The sequence below is a fragment of the Arachis stenosperma genome, chromosome 5 (genome assembly GCF_014773155.1).
Source record: "Arachis stenosperma cultivar V10309 chromosome 5, arast.V10309.gnm1.PFL2, whole genome shotgun sequence".
NCBI lineage: Eukaryota > Viridiplantae > Streptophyta > Magnoliopsida > Fabales > Fabaceae > Arachis > Arachis stenosperma.
Genome location: NC_080381.1, coordinates 125,172,173 through 125,194,240, shown reverse-complemented (window position 1 = coordinate 125,194,240; position 22,068 = coordinate 125,172,173). Strand labels below are relative to the sequence as shown.

The 22,068-nt window shown below is 29.5% G+C and overlaps 2 protein-coding genes across 2 annotated transcripts; both read right to left on the bottom strand.

Moving 5' to 3' along the window:
- Positions 1 to 12,392: 12,392 nt before the first annotated feature.
- LOC130983308 (putative pentatricopeptide repeat-containing protein At1g12700, mitochondrial) lies at positions 12,393 to 14,335 on the bottom strand. Its single transcript, XM_057907533.1, has one exon. It carries the CDS (start codon positions 14,247 to 14,249, stop codon positions 12,594 to 12,596), a length of 1,656 nt encoding a protein of 551 aa, XP_057763516.1. The 5' UTR covers positions 14,250 to 14,335; the 3' UTR covers positions 12,393 to 12,593.
- A 434-nt stretch (positions 14,336 to 14,769) lies between these two features.
- Positions 14,770 to 17,806, bottom strand: LOC130982511 (pentatricopeptide repeat-containing protein At1g62930, chloroplastic-like). Its single transcript, XM_057906544.1, has 2 exons — positions 16,063 to 17,806; positions 14,770 to 14,928 (listed from the first exon to the last, which is right to left on the bottom strand). Exon 1 carries the CDS (start codon positions 17,731 to 17,733, stop codon positions 16,069 to 16,071), a length of 1,665 nt encoding a protein of 554 aa, XP_057762527.1. The 5' UTR covers positions 17,734 to 17,806; the 3' UTR covers positions 14,770 to 14,928; positions 16,063 to 16,068.
- Between the last annotated feature and the right edge of the window lie 4,262 nt (positions 17,807 to 22,068).

Below are 22,068 nucleotides of genomic sequence, written 5' to 3'. Positions count from 1 at the left end.
ATGAGCCGGATGGCTGAGTTATTGCCGGGTCACGGCAAAGCCATTATTGATTATGGCTGAGTATAAATGCATATATGATTAATGAATGAATGTGTTGAATGGATAATAATGGAAAATGTTGAAATGTGATGTGTAACCCCGGGTAGTAGGCAGTGGCGTTGTCCACTTGCTCCGGGTATGAGACGGAAAATGATGTTTTTGATAAATGAGTTAATTATGGAATTTTGAATGAATGTAACTCTGATACCTGGGTAGTAGTAAGGGTTGGGGTTCGTCCCACTTGCTCCAGGTTAATGTTTGAGATTTGATAACAATGAGGATTGATAATTTGAATTGAGATTGAATGAATATATGCTTAAGATACCTGGACAGTAGCAAGGGTTGTGGTTCGTCCCGCTTGCTCCGGGTCAATGCTTTTGAGATACCTGGGCAGTAGCAAGGGTTGTGGTTCGTCCCGCTTGCTCCGGGTTAATGCTTGAGATACCTGGGCAGTAGCAAGGGTTGTGGTTCGTCCCACTTGCTCCAGGTCAGAGATTGTGACGCCTGGGTAGTAGCCGCAGTAGTGGTTGTTCCACTGGCTCCAGGTTGAGCTGTTAAACACCCGCCTGGGTAGTAGCCGCAGTAGTGGTTGTTCCACTGGCTCTGGGCTGAGCGGGTAGTAGCAAGGGGGTTGTAGCTCAAACCTACTTGCTCCGCAAGGGGTGTTTCTGTCCATGGTTAGCTACCAGGACGTGTCGGGTTGGCTATATAACCGACAGATGATATCATCAGCCATAGGGTAGGCATACATCATTTGCATATGTTTGAATTGTTTGGGTTTGCCTATTTGTTTTGGATTTCTATATCATATATGCTATGTTACCTGATTACATGCTACTTGTTCTACTTGTACCTTATTTGTGTATTACTTGTCTGTATTGCTTGTGTTTGTACAACTGAGAGATCCCTCATGATGGTGTTGGTGGATGTTGGGGGCTGTTCTTGATGAGATGAATTGATAATGCGATTGCATAATGATGATGATTTTTGAATGAGATCATTTGAGCCCCCTGGTTAGACGCAGTGATGTGATTTCACTAGCTCCAGGCGAGGGTATGATGTATTGATATAGAGTTGCTGAGGCAGAACAACTGGTAATGATTTTGCTTATGATTCTGAGTCTGATTCGTGAAAGAATCAGCGAATTGGAAAACATGTGTAATATGAACTAGATTTAGTATCCCCTTACGTCAGATGCCTATTTATGGATTAGTGAGGATCTAGGCTGGATACTTGGTGAAAAGGAGTTTAGGATGCTTAGTGAGTTTTTATTGCAGTGCATTGTATTTATTTGGCACTTTTACCGTACTGGGAACCCATGGGCCCGGGGTTCTCATTCCGTATATATCTCTTGTTTTTCAGATACAGGTTCAGATGCTCAGAAGTGAGCTGCGGTTCGTCTGAGAGACGGCGAAGATATTTATTTTCTCTACTTTGTGTTTTGCTTAGAATCTCTCCACCTTTGTTTTGAAAAGATTATATTATGTGTTGAACTCTTTTGGAACTTGCCTATAGAGGCTCTTATGTTTCCTTTGGGAGAGATTAGGATGTACTGTTGTCAACTACTTTCATACTGTACCCTAGCCGGCCTAAACTTCGCGGGTCGCGACTAGTGGCTATTACTTATGTTATATATATCTATCCGTTATCTATCTCTTAATCTCCTTTATGCCTTGTCCGTTTATCGCTTTCGGCTTCACAGTTTAACTTTTTGTTGTCGAAACGTGAGTGATACTTCTTCGCGATTTTATTTCTACTATTTTCAGGCTTCTCAATTAATACTCCTTTCGAAATTAACTATATCTATATATTAAAAATCCACCTGAGAGTCGTACCACCGTAATATCATTGACTTATGACTCGAGCATAAGGATTTGAATATTAGGGTGTTACATGAAGTAGTAAAGGAAGAATAATAAATTAAAAAAAAATAAGTTGACTCTCAAATCTAGGCTCATGAACTACAAAAAATACTATATATAGCCTTTATTAGAATAAAAATAATTATATTATTATTATTAATATTATTATCAATTGATCAATTGATATCAATATAAATGGATCACCATTAACGTAACAACTTGCCACTAATAAAATTATTGCATAATAAATGAGAATTATAATTGTATCAATATAATTAAAATGATTAAAAGTATTCTCAATTGACAATTAGTTTAATAATGTATTAAATATTGATTATATATTCTTAAATTAGGATAATTATGCATTATTCATTAAATACTAATTGTAATATAATTATAATAAAGATATTTTTCTAAAATAAATTTAGAAGAGAGAATAGTGCATTTATTTTGAAGAAAAAATGAATTCATAAAAAATTAACACCTCACCTTCATTAGTTGATAATGCATTAAATATTAATTTTATATTTTATATAATTATGATAAAAATAATTTTCTAAATTAGTATAATCATGTATTATTCAATAAATGCTAATTGTAATATAATTATAATAAAGATATTTTTCTAAAATAAATTTAGAAGAGATAATAGTGCTTTCATTTTGGAAGAAAAATGAATTCATGAGAAATTGATACTTCACTTTCATTAGTTGGAAAAAATCCAGTTTTAGTATATTAAGTAGAATTGCCACACCGAGAAACTAAACTGACATTTATTCCCCTCAATGGCATTGCATTGATGCAAAAGAAGGCCGGTAATTTCTGAAAAAAAATCACAATATGTTATAAAATTATTTTAATTACGAAAAGTTTAAAATAAAAATTTTTTGAATATATTACCAATCTTGAAATTGCATCTCCGAATTTGACAGAAATTTACCAAAACTGAACTTAAATTGAGAAAATTCAATCTCATTATGTGCTCCACTTCAAAGATTTTTGTGCAGACGTAGAAAGCATGGAAGGGATAGAACTTGAACTTGACCTACAAAGCTTCATGGAAATAATTTCTCAATAAAAAATTGAGCTCCTTTCAAGAAAACTAACTTTACCCATATTCCATTAGGTTGGTCATAATATGTAGATCCAACCATCTTTTGGTAAAATAGAGTTTACTGTCCATTCGTTGGACGTTTACATCCATGTAATTAGAATCTGAATCAGTGAATACAACTCGAGGTGGTATTTGATGGATGTGGTGTATTGTAAACGATTGCGGCAAAAGACAATATAATCATATTGGAACATTAGATGAAAAGAATAAGTTTGAGTAAGAACAATCATTAAATTACCAAAAGAATAATATAATAGAATGAGTGTATACAAAATATCATAAAAATTATAAATTGTACCTTAAAATGATCAACTTCGATAAAAAATGAAGAATACATTATTGTTCTATGAAGTAGTGAAGGAAGAATAATAAATTTTAAAAAATGAGTTGACTCTCAGATCTAGACTCATGAACCATAAAAAAACACTATATAACCTTTATTAGAACAAAAATAATTATATTATTATTATTAACTAGTGTATGTTTCCGTGCCCTGCACGGATAATATATAAAACTATATAAAAATTTTTTATTAAAAAATTAAACAAAAAATACATATAATAATTATTATTATAAATATTTTATAATTTAAAAATATTAAAAAGAATTAATATTTGTTTTATTCAATTTAGATTGGTTGAATAGTCATCTCATTTGTTCGCTTAAGCAAATATTTGGAGCTCAAATCTCGCCTTGTGTGTATCAAATAGAGTATCAATTGTGGTGGATTAGTTCTCGACTTCTCGAATTAGGAAATCCGTAGAAAAAAAATTGTATTTGTCTTTAAAATAGATTAATTTCTCATTATTAATAGCAGTACTTATAAACTTTTATCTTTGTTGAAATTTACATGGGACAATTTTATTTATTAGTATCGTATTCATTTTTTAAATCAACACAATATGATCAACATTGTTACTTGTTAAAACTTCACATTTTATGAAATGATTTTTAAATTTTTAAATTTTTAAATTTATAAACTTATGTCATTACAAAAGTTATTAGATCGATTAATATTTTTTGGTAACATAATGTACTGAAACACCATCGTTGAGTATTAATAAGTGTGAAGAGAAACCAATAACAACTTTTGTTATTCAATATATAATTTATTCTATTAAAAAATAAATTAATATTTTTTAAACTGGTAAATACATTTCCTTCTAATTTCTTATACCATTTTATTTAACAATATTTACCATTAAAAAATAGCAAATGACCATATTATCCTATAATATATATGATGTACAAAATAATTTCTTATCTTAAAATTATTAATTATAGTTAGTGAAATAAAATTTAAAATATTTTTATTTTCTTACTCAAATCTAAATTTAAATTTAGAATTGATTAACAACTTATCCTTTTTTAATTTTGATAACAAAAATAAAATTGGTTAGATACAAAATATTCAACATTTAATAATTTCAATCATTTAAATTTTAGTTACCGAAAATTGGGTTAAAAATTAATTATAAACTTAATAATCAATAATATATATTATATTAGTACGTAAATACTAATATCTAATGTATTAATTATTTATTTTTTTTGACAGGACTAATGTATAATCTATTAAGAATTGATTTATTATCCATAAATTTTGTAATATTTGAAAATAATGATCTTATTTTTTATTATTATTTAAAAAATTATTCATAATTTTTTAATTATGTAATTAACTTAATTAATAATATTTATTATTGTTTTTATACTAAAAAAATATCAATTTATACTATTTATATATTTTTTATTATTAATAAATAAGTAGGTATTTACACTACTATACTTATTATTTTAGATGATGACTTAAGTTACTTATTTTGTATGTTAAACAATATTTTGAATGTTAAATTTATTAAATATTAAGATAAAAAATTGTTCAATAAATTATATAAATAGTCATTACAGAAAAGAAAAAAAATATTTATCATATATAATAATCTTTGATATATATAGTGTCATGTATATATTAGGATTATCTATTTTAATTATGTGAGTGATTATTGTTATTTTTACTTTTTCGTTATATTAGTAAATAATATTTAAAACTAAAAAAAGATAATTAATATTTTTAATTTGAATTAAAAAAATTTTGTAAATATATCCAACTTTTACGTATATTAAGTGTTATAATATTAAATAGTATAGTATTTATTATAATAATGATTCAAAATATTAATCCAATATATATTTGGGTCTAGTGAGACCTCAATGCAAGCAAGATCAATCTTAAAGGCTCAATGAGAGAGAGAGAGAGAGAATTCAAATTGGAGGCAGGAATTACGGTTACAAAATTTAAGAAATTGATTTATTTATATATAAATTAGGATAAATTCATAATTTTATATTCGTGTGTATTTAATAGGTTTTATGAGCATGTACTTATATCTGTGTTCCTATTAGGAGTGGCAAATGGGAAAGTCCGCCCTACCCCGTCAAAAGCCTGCCATCTGGAAGATTGGACCGCCCCGCCCTACCTAGTAAGACGGTCCTGAATTCCTCCCCCGTCCCGTCTAATGGTAAGTTGGCGGGTTGGGGCCAATCCCGCCAAATCTCTTTTTTTTTTTTTTATAGACCATTAAATATTAAATAATATGTATAATTTCACAACCATTTCAATAAATTTATAATTTCTAAAGATATAAAAAAATTATAATTTATTCTAAATTTACAAATATTAAAGTCTTTATAATTATAAATATATAATAAACATAATTATAAACCAAATTTTTTAAAAGAAAATAATAAAACTAACATTATTCAAAGCAAAGCAAATATTGTCCAAAACATATAATTAAACATCTTCAAATTTATAATCAATCAAACATAAAATATAATCCAAAATATAACTTAGAATATCTTCAATTCTCATTTTTATCCTTTTTTAGATCAATAATATCATTGAAATTTGTAAAAAAAATGGTCCTGACAAAAAAATGCTTGGCTTGGCAAGGAAGCCTTCCCCGCCTCATCCCACTGAAACCCGCCAAAACCCACGAATTAGGCGGTACAGGGTAGGCGGACTTTTTAAATTTGGCGGTCTCAAATTTTTAACCTACCCCCGCCTTTTTTGGAGGATTACGCGGGCCGACCCGACAGATTTCAGCCTATTTGCCACCCCTAATTCCCGTCCATTTTCGCGTGGCAGATCGTGAGGTTTTCACAGGTCCCCATCTAACCCTAAAACATGAGTAATATTTTTATACATTATATATAAATTATAATTCAAATGGGTAACTCTATATTTTTACCCATGTTTGCACTTCTCCATCAGTTTTTTTTGCAACTTTGAAGAGAAAAAATTTACATGAGCTCCACATACACCTTTTTTATTTTCCATTCAATTTTTTTGTTGATCCAAACAATGACAATTTGATTTTTCCTCCATTTTCTTCTCCAACGTTTTATTTTTTTACAAATTCTTTTAATCCAAACAATACGTAAATAAGTCACATTTTTCATATATATAATAATAACTAATATCATATATTATAACTTGTAAAATCATAATATTTTGAGAAGTGATGTATAGACAACTTAAATATTGGTAAGTTTGAAAAATTTAAAAAAAAAATAAAAAAATTACATGTTGATCTATAAGATTTTTTTTTTAAATTTGTTCATAGCTTGCGATTAATAACTTTAAAATTATATATATGTTATTTATCTTATATATTTTTTATTTTATAGAGACTTATAATTTTTTTATCGTCGATGTTAGTGATTATAGAGTGATTTTTACTGTTAAATAAAATTATAAAAAAATTAAAAACAAAATTGGTTGCAATTTTTTTATCATTCATTTAGTTTTTAGTTTAAATTAAAATTAAATTATATATTTAATTTATATTTATTTGTTTATCCTAATAATTGTATATAATAGATAATATATTTAAGTTTGTTTTGAAAAAAACTATTGAATTTTATATAATTCAATTTTTATATAATTTTATAGATGATATATTTAAATTTAAATTTTCATAAATTAATTTATTTTTGTTAAAGTGAATTACACAATAAAAAATTCATAAAAAAATTATATACTAAAGTAAAAAATAATCTATTTATAAATAAAAAATTAAAAAAATTATTCTTAAAAGTTAAATATGCGGATAAAAAAATAAATTATAACTTACAAAAATTATCTAAATTATCTCTAAAATTTATTACAATAAATAATAAAATTGTAAAAATCATGTATCTATATAAATTAAATTATATTAAATTATAAAATATCTATATATTTAATCAACTTAATTAATTAGTTGTAATGGATTTGATTTAATAATTTAAAAAAATTAAATAACCCTTTTTAAAAATATGTCAATCCAAATAATATAGATTAAAAATGGAAAAAATATAATTAAATTATATAATACAACATAATTTTTCTAGAAGTTTGTTTTATAGCAGATCTAATGCTAAGGTATTTATCATCATTATCTGTAGTATAATCTAATTTTGCAATTATTCAAACGTTATTTTTATGAAAAAATCGCATTATTTACTTTGAAAAAATATTTACTCACTACTATAATTTAAATAAAATATATAATAGATATTAAATCAATTTATTTTAATAATTATTCAGTCACAAATATTCATCAAAGATATGAGATTTAAGAGCATACAAAGTAAATATAACACTTACAACTTTTACACTACTACGATAAGATGATTATCATAAGTCTTTTTAACATAAATTAAACAAAATAACATATAATAATATAGAAACAATCAAATTTAAAAATGTTATAGAACACCTATCATACACTACGACGGTTAACATTGAGGAAGCTTTAACCATTTATTCTTTTATTAGCTATTTTTTATCTACTCTGCACTTTATCTACGAATATGTTAAGGACTAAAACCTATGCTTCAGCCTTTTAAAATCTCATATATTCTTGTCAAACACAATATTATTATGCGTCGTCCATATTTACCAAAGAACTGAAAATAACAAAAGCATCCATTTGTTCTTTATAGAAACTATTGAATGGAAGAACATTTGGTAAAAAGATGATGTTTTCTTATAATATGTATGATTTTTTATGATGATAAAATAAAATAAAAGGCATAGAATAATATTGTGTATATTTAAGTTAATTTTAATCTTTTTTAATAACTAAATTTGTCATAACGTAATTGATAAACAATAACAGTTAATATGAATTATATATATTTTAAGTATAATTTACATTTTATAATTTTATACAAAACAATATTAGTTTTAATTTATATATTTATTATTGGGTATTAAAAATAAAAAATATTTGTATTGTTAGCGCTTTTTAAACTTTTCTCAACTCCGACCGTAATTAGGCCTAAAAGATTACCTACCTCGTCGAAAATAAATGTAATCTAATCAATTTTCATCTGATAGTGCTATACATTGACACAATCATAGGAGAATTAACTTTAGTGAGATAACAATATGATATTTAGTTACTACAGGAGTATTTTTATATATAGAATTATCAATCAATTATGTATGACTTCTGATGAAAATAATATATTCAACATGTGGATATTGTTTGTTAGGTAAAAGATAACAGATTGACAAAGAAAATTAATTACAATGGATATATTCATTATAAGAAATATTTTTTATGTAATATTATAAAAAAATATCATGGTCACCCTAAATTACTATAGGTTCAACTTCCATCGGCAGCGGTAAAATGTTTAAATTGAGACATTTTCGGACTATAATATTTTTCAAACAAATAATTAATGAAACACTCATCTATACCTTCTCATTTTAAGTAAATTTATACATAAAAAAAAAGAAAAGGAGAGTTGAAATAGCAAAAGCGATAAAAATGATGATTCTTATAATTTTGTGTGGCTATCTATATATAGAAGATCAGAAGACTATGATTATCTAACAAAATTAATTTATATTTATTGCATTCAATTTCAATAAGTAAAAAATCATCTTATTTTAATTTAGTCTTTAATTCACATGATTTGAATTTAGCTCAATATATATGATTTGATTTGATTTAATTATTAGTGAAAATATCTGGAGAACCTATTTTATTCATGAATTTATTATTTTAATAATTAATAAAATAATCTAATTATTTAATTAATACAAATAATTAGTATAATTAATTTGGTTTAATAAATTAAAAAATACTAACAGAACATTAAAAGAAATAAATTAAAAAATACTACTAAATCAAATTGATATATATAATAAATTGTGTGATATTTAAATATCTAATAAAATCAATTAGTTGATATAGTTAATTTATTGTAATAAATTGTATTTAATGAGTTAAAAGAAATAAATCGCTAAACACTCTCAAAAGTATGTCACGTCAACTCTATCATTAAGTGCTGAAATCTGATAAATAGAATAGATGAAAATATGATATGCGACATTTTAATTATAAAATTGGTAATATATAATAGATTTTTTTATGAATCCTTATTGCTTGTTCGTTGCTAGTTTTTACGTAATTACTTAATAAATTTTGCTTATAAAATTGTCAACTACCTAATATTATGATTTAGTTAATAAGAATGATAACATTAATATTTTTTCATAAGTCTTGTTATTATTTATAATTAGAAAAGAGCCCTATATAAATTTATTTTGTTAATGAATGTTAATTTTGTTGTAAAATTCAATATTACCTTTAAAATTTTAGCGAAATTGAGTCTAATTTTTACATTTTGTTAGATTAAAAAGTTGTACTTGTGTATATTTATAAGTATTTTACATAATTTTTTTAGTAGAGTAATTAATCTCTAAAATAATTATTTTTTTATAAAAGAATGAAATTTTTGTAGTAGGGTAATAAATATTTTTTAAATTAAATAATCAATTTTTTCATGAATATAAAAAGCTAGGAACCATTCAGATATCTATTTTTTGTACTTTTATTTGTATTTTAATTACAAATGTATATAAATTTAGTTGATTATATTATTTATAAAATTTTATTATAAATTTGAATTTAGTTTGATTTTATTTTTATTTAAAGTTCCATTATAAATATGAATTCAATTATTATTTAAAGTGTGATTATAAATATAAATTTGTAATTATTTTATTTTTTTAATAATACGGGTGGTTCTTCATTTTTAAATTAATATAAAATGATTGTTTTCCAATATCACAAGTTGCACAACTTAATGCAATATTTATCTTGTTGTTTCACATTAAAATAGGAATATTGATTATTGTTATACTTTTTTTTCCTTTTATTTTCATAGTAACATTTCCATTATTATATCTTTTTTCTTGGTTTAAAAATTTAACAACCGAGAAATTACATTTTCCATTGAAAGATCCAGAATCAAATTAAGAAAACAAAACCATTATAGCTATAAATCTACTAATAAACAAATTAAAACAAATAGATGAACATTTTATAGTTCGTGAAATTGTTCCCTATTATATTATCTTCGCTTTCACCCAATCAATATACACGTTCTATAATGTTCACCGAATTGTGTACTTGTGTTGAGCATTTGCAAAATCTTGAATTAATAACATAATGTCTATAATTTGTATTCTTCAAATTTTGTTCACTTAATGGATGGCTTGGTTTTAACCTTCAATTTACGTTGTTTTGTTTTCATTGCAGTACAAAGCCCACCAGTATCAGGTAAATCATCAACCAATACTATTGTGTTTGAAACATTGAAATTTTCATGTCTAAAAAAAAGCATTGAATGTTAAAAATATTTGTGAACAAGTTAAATAAAATTTAAGCAGTTTTAAAGTAATTTATATATGACAAATATATTTATTTGAAGTTAATTTTTAAAATTATTTCTAAAAAAATAGAAAAAATATCATCCTTTTAGATTTGAAAACAACTAAATTTTAATTTAGTTCCTAACCCTTAAAACATTTTTTTTTCACAAACATTTTCTATCATTCTATTGAAATTTTTGGTTGAAACTAAATTTTTTTTCAAAAATATTATTTTTCCATTATTATTGCCTTCTTATTTCTTTTATTCTTCTGTTATTTTCATTTTCAAAATATTAGAAGCACCATCACTATAATCACTCTAATTACGATATTTGTGTTACCTAAAAAAATCATAATAGAAAAAGTGTATTTAAAAAAAAATTGGCTAAAAAACTAAAATAGGACGAAATAAATATGTTTAGAAATAAAACATGTCGATTCAAATATTAAAAACAGAACTAAGAGTTAAACTAGACATTAGAACTATAAGAGTACTTTACTGATACAAATACAAAGCGATAATATATCTATATTTTTTAATAATGCATAGTAGTGAATAAATTTATCCAATAATAAATTAATTTATTATTAATTTCAAATCAATTAGTTTGTTAATTTTACATTTATCTGAGACTCATTGATATACATGTGTAATAACAAAATTCAAACTACATTTGCTGGTTTCAGATATAAATCTAGACCCTAAAATGTTTGGTCCCCCTGCTGAATCATCAAGTGCAACAGGACTCATCCGTTTTGGTGTTTCAAGTTTTTTTGCTTTGTTGGCTGCTGCTCTATTTTAGATTAATAGTCCAACAAAATTCATGTATATGAATCTTTGTTTATTTGATGCTGAAATTTTTTTTATTATTGTTTTTGGGATGGGGGGCTTGCTTGATGAGATTATATTATGAGATTTCATGTCATCAATTGCAACCAAAACGCATGTACTTAGAGCTATCATAGAGCAATTCAATGATTCTTTAAATCTTTAATCATTTTGCCATATTACAGTATCTTCATCAATGTATTAACATTTTTTTTGAGACAACGAAAGCAGAATAGATTCTGCAGAATTGGAATAAGATAGTATTCTTGAATATAAATTCTATAACAATCTGAATAGAATATTGAGCATTCGCAAAATCTTGCATTAATTAAGAAAATGGCCAAAAATCTTGAGATAACTGAACCATAAATACCTTGACTCGATGTTGCTTAGGTTGATGAAAAAAGGGGACATGCATTTTAGAAGGTGGGTTTATTTTTAAGATGGAAGTGAAAACTATATAGCCTAAGAATAAATCCTTAGTACCTATTTAAATTTCCATTTACAACAATTCCCGGAGGATTCAATCAAATAAACAATAGCTCACGGTTGCTTATGATAAAAACTCATAGGAATTAGTTTGATATATATATATATATATATATATATATATATATATATATATGGTACCTACAAAGGTGCGGAAAAATAAGTTGCACAATAGAATAGCAGAGAACAAACAACAAAACAAAATTTTCAATCTTTTTACTTTTTAGTTTTGCTTAGTTAGTAGCATGATAAATACATGATCTCATAGAATAACAGTAAAGAACACTCTATTGCTATAAAGAGATCTTAAACACTAAATCTGTAAGCTATGACTAGGAATATCATCTAAAGAATCAATAAAGTAGTGGAATGAAAAAGGATCATAGCAATTGCAAAAATCGGAAGTGCAAAATTAATTAATGTTATGGTATTGCCAAAGTCCTCTGACCCAACAGACACAGAATTTACAAAACTATGATACATATTCAGCAACAGTGAGATGTAATTTCAATTTGAGTTGATGTATTTTACCTTCTTTTATCAATTCAATAAGCCTCTAGCAACCATTTCCCGAAGAAGTTTCTCAGCCATGTCATTCTCATTTTTTTCAAACAAAGCACGGATAACAGTTTCAAAAGTCACAACATCTGGTAAGCAACCATTGCCTTCCATTTTTGACAAGAGTGCCAATGCTTCTTCAAACAAGCCCTCTTTGCAGAGCCCATTGATAATAATATTGTATGTCCTCACATTTGGACGATAGCCTTTAACGGAAAGATCTTGAAAAATCTCTTTTGCATCTATAAGTCTTCCACCTTTGTATAGGCCATCAATAAGTATATTGTAAGTGCATATATCTGGATCAATGGCACACTCTTTCATTTGATTGAATAACATAAATGCCTCGTTAGCTTGTTGGTTTTTGAACATCCCATTCAACAACGAATTATAAGTGACTACATCAGCAGGTTGACCTCTATGATGCATCTCGACAAGAAGCTCCAAAGCACGGGAGATTCTCTTCGATTTGCTCAAGCCATCAAAAAGAGTGTTGTATGTTACCGTGTTTGGAACCAAGTTCTTGCGACACATTTCTTCAAAGAGATTCAAGGCTTCATCGACCATTTTAATTTTGCAGAAGCCATTAATCATGATACTGTAACTTTGAACATCGAGTGAAACTCTACTTTGGGCCATTGTGTTGAATAAATATTTTGCCTTATTTACCTGATTAACCAAACAATATCCATCCATTAAGCTGGTATAAGTAACTACATCTGGTTTCAAACCATGTTTTGCCATTACAGCCAATACACTCTTAGCATCTTTGATCTTTCCTTCCTTGCATAGCCCATCGATCAAAATACTATAGGTATAAACATTTGGAGTAATGTTTCTAAGCACCATATCACTTAACAAATCAATGGCTTCCTTATATTGACCCTCAAGACACAATCCAAAAATGAGAGAACTGTATGTGATAACATCGGGAGAAATTCCCTTAGCAAGCATTTCAGAGAATAAATGAAAAGCCTGACTTACAAGTGTATCCTTGCAGAGGCTATCAATAATGGCGCTGTACATGAAGACATCAGGAGCAATGCCATACCGTGGTATGTTTCTCAACACTTGAATAGCAGCTGATGTGTGTCCGGTCTTACAGAGGCCATTGATCAACGTCCCATAAGTGACTCGGTCGAAGTGAAATCCATGAGCCAGCACTCTGTCATGAAAGTGCAATGCTTTTTCAACATTACCACAGAGACAGAGACCTTTAACGAGTGTATTCAATGTTATAGTATCAGGTTGATAATCCATTCTGAAAATCTTGGCCAATACAGAGAAAGCAAGCTTCATACGACCCATGCCGCAGCAACAATTGATTAAGATATTCAAAGTAAATAAGTTGGGAGCGATTCCCCTGGCTTGCAATTGCTGAAAAAGGGAAATGGCGGTGGGGAAATGGTTGGTCTTGGCAAGAGATCCCAAAATCTTGGTGAATTGGATGATGGATGGAGGGCGACGCATAGAGAGCATGCGAGTGAAGGAATCAACAGCTTCATCAACTTGGTAAAGGGATGGGGGCTCAGAATGAGAGTGAAGGGATGAAGAGGAAGGGAAGGAAACAAAATTAGGGATTTGGAGAAGAGAATACCTAAAAATGAAAGTGATCCTTGAGGTTGAGGATGACAACATTTTAATTTTAGAGATTCGCACTGTCGCTGTTGTCTAAGTTTGAGGGAGTTTGCTAACTCTGTGGAAATAGTCCTCTGTTTCCAACACCCCCCATACTAATGAAAGGTCTCCAGACTCCAGTCCCGTTTTACTTGGGTTCTATTGATTTTTTTTTTTTTTTTATCAATTTTATGAATTGGACGTATAAATTACAAGGCTTGGGGGAGTAATGGTTTCATTATGCTCGAGAAAAAAAGCTGATCCACCAAACAACGACAACAACCACAATAACAATAAAATTTCTTTATTTTTGTTAGTTTTTATAATTTGATCAAATTTTTAATTAAATATTTAGAATTTAAAAAATTATAATTAAATTTTTATATTAGATAAAAATTTATAATTAAATCATTATTAGTTGTTATTTAAAGGTTAAATTGCACCACTAATTCTTATATTTTTACTAAAATTATAAATTGGTTCTTACACTTTAAAAATCTATAATTAGATATATGTACAAAATATAATTTTATATTTAGATCCTCAATAATATTTATCGTAAAAAAAACACACATTTATCATAATGTCTTTTTTTTTTTCTTCTCTCTTTTTTTTCCCCTCCTCTCTTCAGCGTTTTTGTTCTTCTTCTTTAACATCCTCTCTTCAGCGTTTTTGTTCTTCTTCTTTAACAATAATACAACTGTAACAACAACAATACCGAAATCATTGCCGTGCTGATAACCAAATTCATTAACACACAGTGAAAATCAAAATTAACGGTAATTATACAAACTACCACGATAATGTGCACTATTATCATGAATGAACTCAATTCAACTCATTCCAATTATATTTAGAGAAAAACCCAAATCAGCTCTTAACAATTACTTTAACATTTTTTTTGAGACAACGAAAGCAGAATAGATTCTGCAGAATTGGAAGAAGATAGTATTCTTGAATATAAATTCTATAACAATCTGAATAGAATATTGAGCATTCACAAAATCTTGCATTAATTAAGAAAATGGGCAAAAATCTTGGGAGTGGATCAAAAATTAGATGGTGTTCAGTGTTAAATCTAACCATTTATTACTCTCTCTCATATTTAATTTTGTTCTCACTTATAGAATTAAAGGTGAGAGATCACAGTTTATTCTGTCAAGTGTTAAAAAAATTGAAGAGGATCCATTTCCAAAAATCTTGAGATAACTGAACCATATTAACCTTGACTCGATGTTGCTTAGGTCGATGAAAAATGGGGACATGCATTTGGTTTATTTTTAAGATGGAAGTGAAAACTATATAGCCTAAGAATAAATCCTTAGTACCTATTTAAATTTCCTTTTACAACAATTCCCAGAGGATTCAATCAAATAAACAATAGCTCACGGTTGCTTATGATAAAAAGTCATGGGAATTAGTTTGATATATATATATATATATATATATATATATGGTACCTACAAAGGTGCGGAAAAATAAGTTGCACAACAGAATAGCAGAGAACAAACAACAAACAACAAAACAAAATTTTTCAATCTTTTTAGTTTTGCTTAGTTTGTAGCATGATAAATAACAGTAAAGAACACTCTATTGCTATAAAGAGATCTTAAACACTAAAGCTGTAAGCTATAACTAGGAATATCATATAAAGAATCAATAAAGTAGTGGAATTCAAAAGGATGATAGCAATTGCAAAAATCGAAAGTGCAAAATTAATTAATGTTATGGCATTGCCAAAGTCCTCTGACCCAACAGACACAGGATTTGCAAAACTGTGATACATATTCAGCAACAATGAGATGTAATTTCAATTTGAATTGATGTATCTTACCTTCTTTTAACAATTCAATAAGCCTCTAGCAACCATTTCCCGAAGAAGTTTCTCCGCCATGTCATTCTCATCTTTTTCAAACAAAGCACGAATAACAGTTTCAAAAGTCACAGCATCTGGTAAGCAACCATTGCCTTCCATTTTTGACAAGAGTGCCAATGCTTCTTCAAACAAGCCCTCTTTGCAGAGCCCATTGATAATAATATTGTATGTCCTCACATTTGGATGATAGCCTTTAACGGAAAGATCTTGAAAAATCTCTATTGCATCTATAAGTCTTCCACTTTTGCACAGCCCATCTATAAGTATGTTGTATGTATATATATCTGGATCAATGCCACTCTCTTTCATTTCCTTGAATAACATAAGTGCCTTGTCAACTCGTTTGATATTGAACATCCCATCCAACAAGGAATTGTAAGTGACTACATTAGTGGGTTGACCTCTTTCATGCATCTTGACAAGAAGCTCCAAAGCACAAGAGATTCTCTTTGATTTGCTCAAGCCATCAATAAGAGTGTTGTAAGTTACCGTGTTTGGAACCAAGTACTTACGACGCATTTCTTCATAGAGATTCAAGGCTTCATCGACCATTTTAATTTTGCAGAAGCCATTAATCATGATATTGTAACTTTGAACATCAAGTGACTCTCTAATTTGGGCCATTGTGTTGAATACATATTTTGCCTTATTTACCTGATTAACCAAACAATATCCATCCATTAGGCTGTTATAAGTAACTACATCTGGTTTCACACCACGTTTTGCCATTACAGCCAATACACTCTTTGCATCTTTGATCTTTCCTTCCTTGCATAGCCCATCAATCAAAGTATTATAGGTACAAACATTAGGAGTAATGTTTCTGAGCACCATATCACTTAACAAATCAATGGCTTCCTTATATTGACCCTCAAGACACAATCCAAAAATGAGAGAATTGTATGTGATAACATCGGGAGAAATTCCCTTAGCAAGCATTTCAGAGTATAAATGAAAAGCCTGACTTACAAGTGTATCCTTGCAGAGGCTATCAATAATTGCACTGTACATGACGACATTAGGACCAATCCCATAGCGTGGGATCTTTCTCAACACTTGAATAGCAGCTGATGTGTGTCCGGTCTTACAGAGCCCATTGATCAAGGTCCCATAAGTGACTTGGTCGAAGTGAAATCCATAAGCCAGCACTGTGGCATGAAAGTGCAGTGCTTTTTGAACATTACCACAGAGACAGAGGCCTTTCAGGATTGTTGTCAAGGTTACGGCATCAGGCTGAAAACCCATCCTGAGAATCTTGGCGAAAGCAGAGAAAGCAAGCGTCATACGACTCATGCCGCAACAACAATTGATTAAGATGTTCAAAGTAAATAAGTTGGGAGCGATTCCTCTGGCTTGCAATTGCTGAAAAAGGGAAATGGCGGTGGGGAAATGGTTGGTCTTGGCAAGAGATCCCAAAATCTTGGTGAATTGGATGATGGACGGAGGAGGACGCATAGAGAGCATGCGAGTGAAGGAATCAACAGCTTCATCAAGTGATTGGGAGTGAGAGTGAGAGTGTAGGGATGAAGTTGAAGGGAAGCAAAGACGGAGAGCGGAGTGGGGAACAGAATTTGGGAATTGAAAAGCATATCTTAATTTGATTGGTGAGGATGAGAACAATGACAACATTCTTTTCTTGCAATCAAAACTCAGGAGGAGTATACTAAAATGGAATGCGTTGAGTGGAAGAGTGCTTTCCACCTTCGAGAGTGAGACTGTGAGAGTAGCATTGAGCTTGTTGGGGGTTATTCTTTTAAGAGAAAACCCTAAACGGCCCTCACAACGAGGTTCAATAAAAAAAAAAAAGGTAAATTATGTTGTGATAAGAACTTATGTTTATGTCCATTTCTAGTGTAGCTTAGTTTATTAAGGATGACTTCATTTATTATAGTTTGAAAAATATCATCATGTGCATTTTATAAACAGAGACTTAAGTCTTCGAGTAAAAAACACACAGCAATAATATTTCTCTTCCTCTTCTTCTTCCTCTTCTTCTTTCTCTTCTTCTTCTTCTTCCTCTTCCTCTTCTTCTCCTCTTCCTCTTCCTCTTCCTCTTCCTCTTCTTCTTCTTCATTTTTTTTTCGATTTTCATGATTTCTGAAATCAAGCTTTGAAATCGTTTTGAAGAAGAAGAAGCAGCAGAAGATGAGGAGAAAGAGAAAGAGTTCTGAATTATGCAACGAATTTTGGGTGTATTTCTTAAATTCTTTGAGTGTATTTTTCATAATCCTTTGGGTGTATTTCTGTAATCCTTTTGAAGATAATGGAACTTCAGAAATACACCCAAACGATTATAGGAATTCACCCAAACGATTATAGAAATACACCCAAAAAATTACAGAAAATACACCCAAAAGATTACAAAACTACACCCAAAGGATTTAAAGAAATACACCCAAAATTCGTTGAAGTACATCTTATGCATAATTCAGAACTCTTTCTCTTTCTCCTCCTCATCTTCGGCTGCTTCTTCTTCTTCAAAAACGATTTCACCATGAAAAATCGAAAAAAAAAAGAGAAAACAGAGAGAAAAGAACGTAAATGAAGAAGAAGAGGAAGACGATGAAGAAGAACGTGCAGAAACGAAAGAAAAGGAGAAGAAGAAGAGTAAGAGGAAGAAGAACGTGCAGCAAGAAGAAGAAGAAGGAGAAAGAGAAGGCAATAAACGAAAAAAAAAAAGAAGAAGGAGAAGACGAAGAGGAAGAAGAATAGTTCGAAGCGCGTTTTGAGCATTAGTTTTAATTGAACTTGTAAGGCTTACAAGCCTTAATCGCTTGTATGCGAAGAATTACTCTATTATTAATATCTCTCTTTATATTTCTTTATTTTATTTGTTACCTCTTCCTTATTTATTATTTAGTTATTTTATAACACGTTATCAACACGAAACTCTAACGAAATTTTAGGAAGACTCCAGGTAACATTTTTATTATGTCGAAACTCTCTCATCTTGAATATAATGCTTTTGATATATTTGGAAACAATTATTTATCATGGATACTAGATGCTAAAATCCATCTTAATTCAATGAATCTTGAAGATACCATTAAGGTTGAAAATAATACATTCCAAAAGGATATAGCCAAAGCCATAATTTTTCTTTGTCGTCATCTTGATGTATGATTGAAAAGGAAATATCTCACATTAAAAGATCCTGCAGATATGTGGAAAGACCTTAAAGAAAGGTACAATCATGTGATACTTCCTCAAACTCGATATGTTGGAGAAAACTTTTTCAACCTTCCATGCCTCGAATGTACTCCTGCTGCAGCAGTATTGAAAAGAAGGGTTTAAAAAATATTCTAAGTTAATTTCTTGCCTTCTTGTTGCTGAGCGCAACATTGAGTTGCTCTTGAAAAATCATGAAGCGCGCCCAACTGGCGCCGGCCCATTTCCTGAAGCAAATGCAGTAAATCATAACCCCATAAGAGGTAAATAGCAAGATTTTGGTAATAAGAAAAATTATGGAAGAAAGAAGAATTATATTCACAAGAAAGGATCTCACCAGAAGTGGGATAAATAAAGAAACAATGGCCAAAGTAAATCAATTGAGGATAAATGTTTCCGTTGTGGTGGAAAGGGCCATTGGTCACGTACCTGTCGTACCCCAAGGCACCTAGTTGATCTTTATCAAGCATCCTTGAAAAAGGATGACAAAGAAAAAGAAAAAATTTTGTTTCAAATGATGAAAATTCCACCACTCATTATGATATATTTAATTTCTTTGAGAATTTTGAAAGAAATATTGGCTATTTGATCAATGATGGAATATTTTAATATGTGTGTTTGTGAAGTATTCATGTGAATAATTTTATTGTGCATGTACTTCTACTCATTTTATTATTATTATTATCATTTGTCTTTGAAGAAAAATGGTAAGGACATATTCTGAAGATATTTGCCTTGCGGATAGTGTAAGTTCACACACTATTCTTAAAAGTGATATATATTTTACTCATCTTGTGCCAAAAGAAGAATATGTTAATACTATTATTGGCCCGGGCAATGTGATAGAAGGCTCCGGAAGAGCTATAATTTTGTTTTCTTGAGGAACAAAATTTATAATAGATAATGCACTATTATCTACCAAGTCTCTAAGAAACTTGTTGAGCTTTAAAGATATTCGCCGAAATGGATATCATATTAAGACTATAAATGAGAAAAATTATGAGTACTTATGTATCACAACTCATGATTCAAATGAAAATGTTATATTAGAAAAGTTGCCCTCACTTTCATCTGGGTTATATTATACCAAGATTAGTGCAATTGAATCACATGTCACTGTAAACCAAAAGTTTACTAGCCCAAATGAATTCATAACTTGGCATGATAGATTGGGTCATTCGGGAACAACCATGATGAGGAGAATTATTGAAAATTCCCATGGACATTCACTAAAGAACTAGAAGATTCTTAAAACTAGTGAATTTTGTTGCGCTGCATGTTCTCAAGGGAAGTTAATTTTAAGACCATCACCAGTAAAAATTGGATTTGAGTTCCCTGAATTCCTAGAAAGGATTCAAGGTGATATATGTGGGCTTATTCATCCACCATGTGGATCTTTTAGATATTTTATGGTCCTAATAGACGCATCTTCGAGATGGTCACATGTGTGCTTATTATCTTCTCGCAACCTGGCGTTTGCGAGATTACTGGCTCAAATTATTCTATTAAAAGCACAATTTCCAGAAAATCCAATCAAAATAATTCGTCTTGATAATGCTGGTGAATTTACTTTCCAAGCCTTTGATGCTTATTGTATGGCTAATGGAATAAGTGTTGAACATCCAGTAGCTTATGTTCACACACAAAATGGGTTAGCAGAATCACTTATTAAACGCCTCCATTGATTGCTAGACCCTTACTTATGAGAACAAATCTCCCAACCTCGGTTTGGGGGCATGCTATTTTACATGTCGCAGCATTTTTTCGTTTGAGGCCAACGAGTTACCATCGGTTTTCTTCTATGCAATTAGCTTTTGGCCAGCATCCAAATATTTTCCATTTAAGGATATTTGGGTGTGCGATATATGTTCCCATTGCACCACCTAATCGCACCAAAATGGGACTCCAAAGAAAATTGGGGATATATGTTAGATATGATTCTCCTTCTATAGTGAGGTATCTTAAGATACAAATTGGAGATGTATTTAAAACCCAGTTTGCGAATTGTCATTTTGATGAATCAAAATTCCCAACATTAGGGAGAGAGAATAAGCTTCCTGAAAAGGAACTTAATTGGAATGCATCATCGTTGATGCATTTAGATCCTCGATCAGGGCAATGTGAACTAGAAGTTCAAAAGATTATACATTTGCAAAGAATAGCAAATGAATTGCCTGATGTATTTTTCGATACAAAGAGGATAACTAAATCTTATATACCAGCAAAAAATGGCCCAATTCGAATTGATGTCCCAGTAGGACAAGTAGCCACTGAAGCAAATTCACACCAGAAGCGTGGCAGGCCTGTCGGTTCTAAAGACAAAAATTATCGAAAAAGAAAAGAGGTAAATACGATTCCTGTTGAAAAAGACATAGTAAAGACACCTGTAGTTGTCCTAAATTCTGATATAGTGTTAATCCCAGAAGACGTTCAGGTACCTGAAAATTGTGAAAATGACGAGATCTCGATAAATTATGTCTTTACAGGAAAGAAATGGAACCAAAATAAGACAATTGTCAATGAAATATTTGCATATAATATGGCACTAAATATCATGCATGAAAGTAAGGATCTTGAGCCAAGATCAGTCGAAGAATGTCGACAAAGGAATGATTGGACAAAATGGAAAGAAGCTATGAAGGCTGAATTAGACTCACTTGCAAAACGTGAAGTCTTTGGACCTGTAGTCTGTACACCTGAAGATGTAAAACCTGTTGGATACCGATGGGTATTTGTGAGAAAACAAAATGAGAAAAATAAAATTGTGCGCTACAAAACCCGACTTGTGGCATAAGG